Source organism: Heterodontus francisci, chromosome 20, assembly GCF_036365525.1.
Source record: "Heterodontus francisci isolate sHetFra1 chromosome 20, sHetFra1.hap1, whole genome shotgun sequence".
Lineage (NCBI taxonomy): Eukaryota > Metazoa > Chordata > Chondrichthyes > Heterodontiformes > Heterodontidae > Heterodontus > Heterodontus francisci.
Window position 1 is genome coordinate 76,835,878 of NC_090390.1, and position 12,661 is coordinate 76,848,538.

Below are 12,661 nucleotides of genomic sequence, written 5' to 3' on the forward strand. Positions count from 1 at the left end.
GTAAAGTATAATTACGTGAGTATGACTGTCAGGCTGTTGTTTGAATAGACTATGGGACAGCTCTCCCAATTTTGACACAAGCCCCCAGATGTGAGTAAGGAGGACTTTGCAGGGTCGACAGGGCTGGGATTGCCGTTGTCGTTTCTGGTGCCTAGGTAATATAGACACATTACATTTGTAGATGCCTTTGGTTAGGTTAAAGTCAGTCATCCCAGGGCAGATTTCTGACATTCCTTTTTGACAAAGCAGATCCTGCTCTTCTCAAGGCTTGGTCACACGCTCAGCTCACTTGTCTTCGCAATTTTTAATTGTCTAGATTTGGGCTGCTTTTGAAATGAAAATACCTTTGGCATACATCCTGGCTTGGAGTCAAGTCATGGGCTGTGCCAAATGCTCGGCCTCTCATCTGAAGATTTCTTTAATTAGGATCATTTTGTCACTTGATCACATTGTGAATTGCTTAGAATGCCATTCTGGGATTTTATTGCACTCTCTATATAACTAGACTTCATTCATGTAAAAGTTACTGCTACTCTTTCTCATCAGCCCACTCAAAGCTTAGGTAAGCAGAATCTGAGGGGCACAGATTCAAACTAGCAAACAGCAAACTTGAGATCAGGAAGTTCTCCACAGAAGGTGATCAATACAGGGAATGGACCCCCAGGAGGAAAATTTAGGTAAAGATTCTGGAATCATTTAAGAAACAATGGATGCCATAACACGTGGTTTGGGGGGGCGGGGTTGCAATTTTAACAAATAGATGAGTTATGATTTATGGAATGGTTTTCCTCATCTGTATCTATCATGCAATCTTAAAGATCAGAGGTGCTCATTTTCCATGAGCCATTTTAATTCACATTTGCAATAGAACTAGTCCACTGCAAGGCTCCGACATGTCTAAAAGCTATGCTACAGAGGGTCTTGATTTATCCCATGTGGCTCCAGAACAGATACATCACAAGCAAAAGCACTTTCAGCAGCCACGAAAATATTAATATTCAGCGCATACCTAAGCTTACAGAATCAGAATTCTGAAGTGCAGACGACCAGTCAGCTAGTTGTGTCTGTGCCGAGTGCCTGAAAGCTATCTATCTGTTCTCAATGCATTTTTAAATGTTTCTTAAAGGCCATTACGGATTCTGCATCCACCGCTGGTTCCGATAAAGCAATCCATGGTTTAACAACTACTGCAGATAGACATTTGTGCTCACCCATTGCTTTGATCTTAAATGTAAGCCCTCTAGTTACTAACTTAGCAACTAATGGAAATAATTTTCCCTATTTCCCTCATTAAAAGCCTTCAAAATTGTGAACATGTCTATCAATTTCCTCTCATCCCTCTTTGCTCTAATGAAGAGTCCCACTTTCTTTACTCTAGCCTCTCCAAACGATAGACCACCATCCCCACCCCTGGTATTAAGCAGGTGAATCGCTTCAGAACAGTCCACACTGCTGAGACATCCTTCCAAAAGTAAGGTGCTCAAAACTGGACACTGTTATACTGCAGCCTAACCAATGATTTTTAAAGGTTTCGCATGAGCACTCTGCATTTTGTACTTGATGCCTTCATTCCTAAAACTTGGAATCCTATTATGTGCTTTTTAAAAAAAAAAAATAACAGCTTTATCAACTTTTCACTTTTAAGTATTTGTCTATCTGAACCCTCAAGCCTCATGGCTCCTCCATTATAAGATATCATTTAATGTACATATCCTCAATCTTCCTCCCAACTTAAAATTTAATAGAGAAATAAGTTGTTAAGACATCTTTCTGCCCAACCCATTTCCTTTTGCTGCTTGCAGTTTCCCCCACAGTTAAACACTCCCTATTTGATGACCTGCCTCAGCACTCAAAATGATAGTGAAAAAATAGCGTGGTAAACCTCAAAAATGAAAACATTACAGGAACTAGCATGGTTAATTTGAAGATGCACATACTGTACTTCTATCTACATCTATGTATTGTCAACAAAATGAAACTGCATCTCGTACCTTCAAATCTGGATCCTTTGGTACATACATGGATCCTTTGTCCAGAAGTTTTGAAATGATCACCAGGCTAAGGTGCCTTCTCAGTTGCCTACAAAAATATAAGCCCATTAAATTATAAATCACTATAATGTTAAGAATTCTGATCCAATACTATTCCATACACCATTCCTTACTCCCAATTCTGTAATTTTTCAGGAGTGAATAGTTTTAAAGCCAACGTAAGCAGTCTGAAATTATACAGCAGTACCTCCACATGGACTGTAACAATTCAAGCAGCTCACCACCATCTTCTCATGGGCAATTAGGACAATAAATGCACCTCATATCTTAATGAATTTAAAAAAGCATGTACATGCAAACATGATTGTCAGCAGTGTTGCATGGGACCAGTGTGGCGTACCCGCTGATGACTGAACTATACACTGAAAGGGAGGAAATATTAGCTGTTTTAGCAGACTTAAAAGTGGATAAATCCACAGGCCCAGGTGAGATGTATCCCAGGTTGTTATGTGAGGCAAGGGAGGAGATAGCAGGGGCTTTGACACAAATTTTCAAATCCTCTCTGGCCACAGGAGAGGTACCAGAGGACTGGAAGACAGCGAATGTGGTACCATTATTCAAGAAGGGTAGCAGGGATAAACCAGGTAATTACAGGCTGGTGAGTCTAACAATGGTGGTTGGGAAAATATTGGGGAAAAAATTCTGAGGGACAGGATTAATCTCCATTTGGAGAGGCAGGGAATAATCAGGGATAATCAGCATGGTTCTGTCAGGGGGAGATCGGGTCTTACTAACTTGATTGAATTTTGAGAAGGTGACGAGATGTGTCGATGAGGGTAACGCAGTAGATGGAGTACACATGGATTTCATGAAGGCTTTTGATAAGGTACCGCATGGGAGATTGGTCAAGAAGGTAAGAGCCCATGGGATCCAGGGCAATTTGGCAAATTGGATCCAAAATTGGCTTAGTGGCAGGAGGCAGAGAGTAATGGTCGAGGGCTGTTTTTGCAATTGGAAGCCGATGACCAGTGGTGTACCACAGGGATCGGTGCTGAGACCCTTGCTGTTTGTAGTGTACATTAATGATTTAGACATGAATCTAGGAGGTATGATCAGTAAGATCGCAGATGACACAAAAATTGGTGGTCTAAATAGTGAGGAGGAAATTCTTAGATTACAGGGAAATATGGATGGGCTGGTAAGATGGGCGGAGCAGTGTCAAATTGAATTTAATCCTGAGAAGTGTGAGGTAATGCTTTTTGGGAGGACTAACTAGGCAAGGAAATATACAATGGATGGTAGGACCCTAGGAAGTACAGAAAGTCAGAGGGACCTTGGTGTACTTGTCCATAGATCAGTGAATTTCACAGCACAGGTAGATAAGGTGGTTAGGAAGGCATACAGGATACTTGCCTTTATTAGCCGAGGCATAGAATATAAGAGCAGGGAGGTTATGATGGAGCTGTATAAAACGCTGGTTAGGCCACAGCCGGAGTACTGTGTACATTTCTGATCGCCACACTATAGAAAGGATGTGATTGCACTGGAGAGGGTGCAGAGGAGATTCACCAGGATGTTATCTGGTCTGGAGCATTTCAGCTTATAAGAGAGACTGAAAAGGCTCGGGTTGTTTTCCTTGGAGCAGAGAAGGCTGAGGGGGTGACATGATTGAGGTGTACAAGATTATGAGGGGCATTGACAGATTAGATAGGAGGAAACTTTTTCCCTTAGCGGAGGGGTCAAGAACCAGGGGGCATAGATTTACGGTAAGGGGCAGGAGGTTTAGGGGGGGATTTGAGGAAACATTTTTTCACCCAGAGGGTGGTTGGAATCTGGAGCGCACGGCTTGAAGAGGTGGTGGAGGAGGCAGGAATCCTCACAACATTTAAGAAGTATTTAGATGAGCACTTGAAATGCCATAGCTTACAGGGCTACGGGCCAAGTGCAGGAATATGGGATTAGAATAGTTGGGTGCTGTATGGCTGGCACAGACACAATGGGCCTGTTTCTGTGCTGTATAACTCTGACTCTAGACAGGTTTCTCTTCTAACAGTTCAAAAATACAAATAGAGCTGAAACAAACAGTAATTTGCCAGGGTGGGAGTGAAGAAAAAGAGGTATTGTGGAAGGGGGGGCGGGGGGGGGGGAGGGGTTGGTAACAAGGAGGAGCAAGGAAGAGTTACATCAGCATCAAAATTGCCATTCCCTCCTTACACCAAATTATTGTATACACTATCTTAGTGCAAGGTCCATCCCACATTTGCAGGTGACAAAAACCGCATTAAGATGCATTTTACAGTAATGAATAAAAATTATACTTCTAGCTCAAGGCCCCTAGTCTCGGGTGGGGGGGGGGGGGGGGGGTAGAGAGGACTTGCACTTTAACTCCTCCAATTTAGACCCAATAATTTAACTTGACCAAGGAAAATATGCCTGCACATTATACTACACCTTTAAGAAAAAACAGTTGAGATTTAGGAAGCATCCACTTAGTTCCAAAAAAAAAAAATCAGCATCAGGAGAGTTTGTTAACGGCATCTAGCTTCAGAAAAATCAGTTATTAAAATGTACTCATTCCTTTAGCCCCTTAACTATCACACTGGCCTGAGGAGAAAGCAGCTCAGAGATCTGGAAGCACATCATCTATCCATCCCACCCACCTCCCCCGCAAATTTGTGACAGTTGGTCAGAAACCTACAGGTGGAAAAGAAATATTGAAACACAAAATATTGAATTTAGCGACTAAGTTTACAAAACCAAGGTGGCAGATAAAGTTAAAATATAGATCAAGCCTCAATCTAATTGATTAACCGAACAGACTCAAGGGGCTCAATGGCCTATTCCTTCTCTTAACTGTCGTGGCAACCATATGCCACAGAAATGTTGGGAGAACACTATCCACTTTTAGGACAATCAGAAATAAGAGTGTGTTCTGGGATATGACTAGTTCCCTGGTTGCTTTCTCCTGTGATCTGATGGGTTGAGCAGACACCAGGCTCTAGTTCTCATTAACATTACCGTTCTATAACAGAACGTGTAGCGCCATGCATTACCTGCCTCGTGTAGAGAAATCTGGTAGCAGCTGAACCAGGTACAAAAGATTATGATGATGTTCTGATAAGTCACTTAGAATCATGCAGAGCTCGAACATCTGTTTAAAACCAAGGTAGCTCGTCAAAACCACATGCAAATATAACCATCAGCACAGAAACACAAGTCATTTTGTTTTACATTAAATATCTAGTGCTGACAAATATAACCCAAGTAAAAAATGAATTGCATCACATTATCTTTCATTACTCAAATTCTTCCAAGATAATTAAATGAAGCAGGATATTGTAACAACTATAATTCAAAATATTTACTTGCAAACTCATACTAAAACAATGTAGAGTTTACACTTACACAGAATGCTTTCCAGGCAGTGACTATGAATTAGTAGTTTTGAGGTGTTAGTGCTGTGGTTTATCTATACACCTTCATGAGGTTTCCTGCTTCTAATCACTCCCTGGTGTACATACTGCGCAGTCGATATAGTTGATTTCATAGGGATGGTATGATATAGCCTCAGAATTTTTGATTACTGGGACAACAAAATAGCCAACTGTCCTGAAGGATTAACTGTTGTGACAGATACAAGTTTAGTGCATTATAATTAATACTTGATAACCAGGAAGCAGTATCGTTATGAACGCTGGACTTTGTAGTATGATTATGTTTTTAATGTTGTGTAAGGAGGATTCAGAGGAGACATGTGACCTCACACCAACTCAATCTGGAAACAAAACAGAGGTCCTGGTTACCATGTGAACAAGGAACCCAGATCAAAGACCCTTTTTGAAAGCAGAATGCAAGGTTGCAACACCTGAAGAACAATGGGTTTCGTTCTCAGACTTCCAGATCGTAAACAGGGAGCCAGGGCTCTAAAAGTGGAAATTCAGTTTCAAATTTTTAACACCTGGAAACAAAGGAAGGTGTTTCTGCTGTGGCCAGACTTATGGACTCTGCATACTGAAAAAGGCAATTGCCTATGGACTTTTGATTCTGTATAGATTCAACAGGCTACAGGCTTTCAGAAGTCTGGAGGTTGTAAAGACGACCGGAAGACACAAAGACCAGCAGTGGCAGCCTCAGAAGACAGGGAGAGAACACATCTGGTCTCAGAACACTGATACAGTGAAAGGCTGCTAAGACATGAGTTCAATTCGAAAGCTGAGGTTTGCGGAGGGGAAAAAACCCACAGGGTCACCAGAGATTTCCTTATTCAGAGAAATCCAGGTCAAAAGTGCTAAGAAGTAAGCCAAGAGAACAAGGACTGGTAGATCCAACCCATCGCAACTGGATGGAGCTTGGGACTTTTAACTGCAAAAATATTGCTTCAATGAGGATACTGTATCGTATAAATGTGGAGTAAGGTTTCCAAGCATTTAAATAAAATAAAAAAAGACCTTTCTCTGTAATTTAGTGTATTGGCTACTTACAAAGAACTGTTTATGTTGATTTTTATTTTTGTTACAGTAAAAGTTTAAAATGTGAAATTTTGTCATGAAATTCTTGAAATTGGTCTGCGGAGCTCATTTATCAACAATCTCACCGAGAGAGAGATACCATATAGTTATATGATCTATGTTGACATACTTACCACGTAATTTTTTTTATACACTGAAGGTTAATACAAATTGACCATTAAACCAACAAAGAACAGATTAGATAATCTTGGGATTTTGTGCATTCATTTACAACATGGTAGAACATCGTAGAGATGTGTGACATAAACAACCAGCATAATCTACATAAAACATGATAAGAGCTTAACACCCACTTCTGTAAAGCTACACTACTCCTGCTTCAACCATTGCAGGTAAAGTGCAACACTCCAGAACTACATTTTTCAGAACAGACAGAAGCCAAGAGATGCTTACCTACTGAAAAATATTATTCATTCAAGATGCTACAGAATTTTTGTTGTCAACAACAGTTTTAGGGAGTTAAGTTTTGTGCGCTCATCTCATCAATCTGTTCCTTACCCTGGATTCTTCCCTTCAATTGCGTATTTCTTAATCATGTAATGGAATTCTCCCCTAACTAAACATAAGTGTACAGAAATGAGTGATATTTCCTTTTTTAAATGGGTCTGGTTTCAAAGTAACATTCGCGCCACACAAGTGCCAGGCAATGGTCACCTCCAGGAGAGAATCTTTTTTGTTTTTAAAAAGAGATACAGCACTGAAACAGGCCCTTCGGCCCACCAAGTCTGTGCCGACCAACAACTACCCATTTATACTAACCTTACAGTAATCCCATATTCCCTACCTACACTAGGGGCAATTTACAATGGCCAATTTATCTATCACCTGCAAGTCTTTGACTGTGGGAGAAAACCAGAGCACCCGGCGAAAACCCATGTGGTCACAGGGAGAACTTGCAAACTCCGCACAGGCAGTACCCAGAAACGAACCCGGGTCCCTGGAGCTGTGAGGCTGCGGTGCTAACCACTGCGCCACCCATCTAACCATTTTCCCAACATTCAATGGCATTACCATCACTGAATCCCCCACTATCAATATCCTAGGGGGTTACCATTGACCAGAAAATGAACCGGAGTAGCCATATAAATACCATGGCTACATGAGCAGGTCAGAGGTTAGGAATCCTGCAACACGTAACTCACCTCCTGACTCCCCAAAGCCTGTCCATCATCTACAAGGCACAAGTCAAGAGTGTGATGGAATACTCTCCACTTGCCTGGATGGGTGCTGCTCCAACAACACTCAAGAATCTCAACACCATCCAGGACAAAGCAGCCCGCTTGATTGGCACCCCATCCACAAATATTCACCCCCTCCACCACTGACGCACAGTGGCAGCTGTGTGTACCATCTACAAGATGCACTGCAGCAACGCACCAAGGCTCCTTAGACAGCACCTTCCAAACCCGCGACCTCTACCATCTAGATGTACAAGGGCAACAAATGCATGGGACCAAGTTCCCCTCCAAGCCACACACACCATCCTGACTTGGAACTATATCGCTGTTCCTTCACTGTCACTGGGTCAAAATCCTGGAACTCCCTTCCTAACACTGAGTGTACCTACCTCACATGGACTGCAGCCGTTCAAGAAGGCAGCTCACCACTACCTTCTCAAGGGCAATTAGGGATGGGCAATAAATGCTGGCATAGCCAGCGATGCCCACATCCCATGAATGAATAAAAAAATAAAAACCTTGACTTTGCACATAAAAATTACATTAATACATTTGTAACCTTGATCAATAAAGTTGGGAACTTGGAATGACCATAGATTTCTTTTTTAAAAAATCTTAATCTCAAATGCAACTTGCTCGCCAGCAGCATAGAGTAGATTTCAACAAATGGGTGGGCCAATCAATCTGGTCTTGCTAAGACCATACAATTTTATTGTGCATCGATAAATGCAACGAAGTAAAATGTTACGCACTGGAGGGAGCAGGTAACACAAGTGCATTAACACGCTTGTGATCTGAACTCAAATCTAAAAACTAACAGGATGAAAGTCTCATCGCTTCAGGTTAAATTGAAGGAAGTTTTCTCCCTCTGAGAGATGAAAGAATCCCACATAAAATGGTGCTGGAGCACAAATAATCCAGTTTCAAGTACGCTTGGGTCCACATCACAAACATGCTTACAATTACCACCAAATAGGAAGTGATACGACACCATTGCTGCTCCATTAAACAGCACAAGAGGAAAAAAAAAATCACATGGGAGTCGGGGGATGTTTTTCTAAGATTATAGTTTAAAAAATAGTGTCAGGCAGAATTTATTCTGCAATACACCATGCCTGACCTGGCAGTGCCTTAATATGTCAGTGCACCTAGTTGGAATATTTCTTTACTCAAATCATTTTTAAATTAATGCAATTAATTTCATGCATCTCTGTTAAATCATTCTTACCTTTGTACTCCACTGCTGGACATTGTTAAGAAGATTGTCCAGCAAACACTGAAAATCTTTTAAAGGAGTTAGTTGCAGCTCTCGTTCAAGGCTGATTCTGCCCAACATGCTTATCAGCAACACTAATTCTTTATCAGAATACGCTTCAGGGCAAATGGAGGTACAAAGCAATAGAAACTAGTGGAATTAAAAAACAAAACAGGCATGTTACTCCAGAGAACAGCAAGTTCAACGAAGCAAAGATCTTAAATTGCCAGAAGACATTTTGTTGATTTGAACTTCCCTATTGGACCCTCTGCAAGCAAATTATCCATGATTAAACACTGAACATAACAGATCCCCAAGCTGTGATCCTGCCCTACTTAGATCATAGTTTCATCTCAAGCTAGCTGGTGACCAATAAAGATGCTAATTTGAAGACACGAGTTTTTTTTTGCTGCAGTCTTTGCATATTCAGTACAAGGCAAGCTTGTTTTTCCTTAAAAAGCTCACCAAATTACATAGTTAATTCAGACACCATTTCCCCAAGGAGGAAGAAAGCAAGGTAGCAATCATCCATTAACGATGAAAATAATAGCACAAACTACATTTTATTGCAATGCAATAGGAAGTGGATTTAATTAGAGCCACTGAATCAGAATAACCCTGAAGAGATACATTTTCTGTTAATATAATGGACATGAAATAAGAGACAGATTTACCTTAACTACATTCTTTATGCCAAACTCTGGCAGAGAGCTGAAGATGGGATCTCTCTGGGAGGCTGGCGCATTATCCTTTGAATAATTTTCCTTATAATTTTGTAGACCAGACCTAGAAACAGAAACAATGAATGATATATAAATGATAACTGAATATAAATGATGAAAAATACTGCATAAAGCTTAGTTTCTAGTGATTTCCTTCTACAGGTGGCCAAGTATGTTGCAGTAGGGTAAAATCAGGAAGATTCACCATCTACAGGAAAGACAGGGAGAAAATGGAACAGGCAAAGGAAGAACCAGACCTGCGAGTCATCCAAACTAGTGGGAAACTGCCTGCCCACCCACCAACCCCTCACCCCAATCCAGTGCTTCAAAATACTACCAACATCTCTAACAAAGATACAAAAAAAAAAGCTAACAGAGTGCTGATGGAAATTCTTCAGTGCAGGTATGCACTCGGCAGAATCTTTCATAAAATAGCACTTTGGGGCGAGTAATTTGAGACATGACATGCTAAATGCAACATGCTTGGGAGATAAACTGCGATTTTGAGCCTATGGTTCCGAAAGTTTGCCACCACTGGGGTTTTTCTCATTTCATTTCTGAGCCTGTTGAAAACAATTGCCATCATTTGTCAACTTCATTACCATTGTATCATGCAACTAGCAGGGTGGTAGGTGAACTAGATGGACGTTGGTCTTTTTTCATCTAGAATTCCAATGTTTCTATTGAGTCTCAGGCCAAACTTCTGTACATGACAGAAGTGGAAAGCCAATTAGCATCAGCTGACAAGTCTAGCTGCTATTGATGCAAGATGTTTGAATACACATTTGCATCTACCTAATACCTTGAAATAGCTAAATACAGTAGTATGGCAAAGGTGTCAGCACTGTATTGACCAAAGATTGCTCTGAGGTAATGAGACTTTTAAAAACGAAGATTGGAAAACAAATGACAGCTCAACTATGAACAGAATTTATTAACTTACAATATATCCTCTTCAGAGAAGTCTGGCTGAAGGTGCTCCAATGGAAACAAAGTGCCAAACTGTGCTCCCAGGTTGAGAAAGACAGCAACTATATCCTTGAGACTTGGAGTCCAAACCTTGAACTCACTGGTGCCATCCTTAACTAACAGAAGTTAGGAAAACACTGTTAGAAGCCAATTGTTACTGTTGGGTCATTTGCAGGCTACAGAAATATAACCAGTATTCAAGTTTTAATGCCATGGTGTATGAACAAAGAACAAAAAAGTACAGCACAGGAACAGACCATTCGGCCATCCAAGCCTGCGCCGATCTTGATGCCTGCCTAAACTAAAACCTTCTGCACTTCCGGGGACCGTATCCCTCTATTCCCATCCTATTCATGTATTTGCCAAGATGCCTCTTAAATGTCACTATCGTACCTGCTTCCACCACCTCCCCCGGCAGCAAATTCCAGGCACTCACCACCCTCTGTGTAAAGAACTTGCCTCACACATCCCCTCTAAACTTTGCCCCTCTCACCTTAAACCTATGCCCCCTACTAACTGACTCTTCCACCCTGGGAAAAAGCTTCTGACTATCCACTCTGTCCATGCCGCTCATAACTTTGTAAACCTCTATCATGTCGCCCCTCCACCTCCGTCAGTTTTATAATTATACGCCAAGCTTGTGGTTTTATAATTATATGCCAAGCGAGAAAGTTAGTTTCATCGACAGATCCAAACAACGTTTTAGTTCCAAGAATCAAACCTTAAATCCTTTGGCACAACCGCTACTACGATAACACAAGCTTCAAGCAGTTAAGAGGGGTTACTTGCTTCATTAAGTCTGCTCTGCCATTTTCTCAGCCATGGCAGCAACTTCATGCTCTCCCATCTCTTGACAGTGTTAATTCCCTCCTTTTCAAACTCCATGACTGATTCACTATGTCATACTGGGGTCTGGACAGAGTAGATCGGGAGAAACTGTTCCCATTGGAAGAGGGGTCAAGAACCAGAGAACACAGATTTAAAATGATTGGCAAAAGCAGGAACTACGACATGAGGAAAAAAAATTAAGCAGCGAGTAGTTAGGATCTGGAATGTACTGCAAGTGTGGTGGAAGGCGATTCAATCGTGGCTTTCAAAAGAGAATTGGATAATTATCTGAAGCAAAAAAAACTTGCAAGGCTACGGGTAAAAGGCAGGTGAGTAGGACAAAGTGAGTTGCTCTTGCAGAGAGCTGGCATGGAAACGACAGGCCGAATGACGACCTTCTGTGCATACTATATACGAAGTATATTATACCACACAATGAATTTTCTGGATCAAACTTCAATTCTTATGTTTCCTTGTTCTTGACTCCTCTGCTAGAGGGAAGTCTTTCTTTCTGTCAGTTATATTTTCTGTATCAATCATGAATAATACCGCTTGCAATGAACCCAAGTAACAGAGCATCAGCGTCCTTAAAAGATTGATGCTTTCCACCAGCACAATTAACCCTTTGTTTTACAAGAAAAACAACTAACCAGTATCATGGACTGTGGAAGGTAGAGTCAGATTGAACTTAAATCATAATTAATTACTATATCAATTAGTTGTGAAAGATTGATTGCGGTGGTGTAAAGGTGAATTTTTGCACGGCAGCTGGACTTTGAAATCCTAACATTTGGTTATAGCCATTTACAGCCCTTCTGATCGCTCTCCAGTACAGTCTTTCATCTGGTGTGAAAGTCTTCCTGGGTGCAGGAAGAGGGAATTAAGCAACACATGGTAACTTCTGGCGTTGGAATGTGTACTGAAAATAACTATAGATACTTGCAGGACGGGAGGTGGCTATACAGCCCTTGGTTCAGCTCTTTGTTAGAGCAATCCAGACTAATCTCAACCTTTTATATTCCTGTTCCTAATAGCTACCCAATCTTATTTAAATTGAAATCAAGAGTATAAATATAGCCTAATTGACTATTTGGTCCAGTGATTAATTGTAGAGCCCCAGCAAAATGGAGCAAACTCAGTAAAAAACAAAGATTTTTCTAACTCAGTATCATACCCACAGAAATTTTGC

At 41.1% G+C, this 12,661-nt stretch overlaps 1 protein-coding gene across 2 annotated transcripts in view; it reads right to left on the bottom strand.

Moving 5' to 3' along the window:
• Positions 1 to 12,661, bottom strand: part of slf2 (SMC5-SMC6 complex localization factor 2) — a 135,208-nt gene that overhangs the window by 14,474 nt on the left and 108,073 nt on the right. The window contains exons 11-15 of one of the 2 annotated variants that reach the window (XM_068053046.1): positions 10,619 to 10,760; positions 9,628 to 9,739; positions 8,927 to 9,103; positions 5,045 to 5,142; positions 1,992 to 2,079 (exon numbers count right to left, since the gene is read on the bottom strand). In XM_068053046.1, the coding sequence (XP_067909147.1) occupies positions 1,992 to 2,079; positions 5,045 to 5,142; positions 8,927 to 9,103; positions 9,628 to 9,739; positions 10,619 to 10,760 (617 nt within the window). Of the gene's footprint in view, positions 1 to 1,991; positions 2,080 to 5,044; positions 5,143 to 8,926; positions 9,104 to 9,627; positions 9,740 to 10,618; positions 10,761 to 12,661 lie in introns of those variants that run through there. The other variant, XM_068053047.1, reaches the window with a different exon arrangement.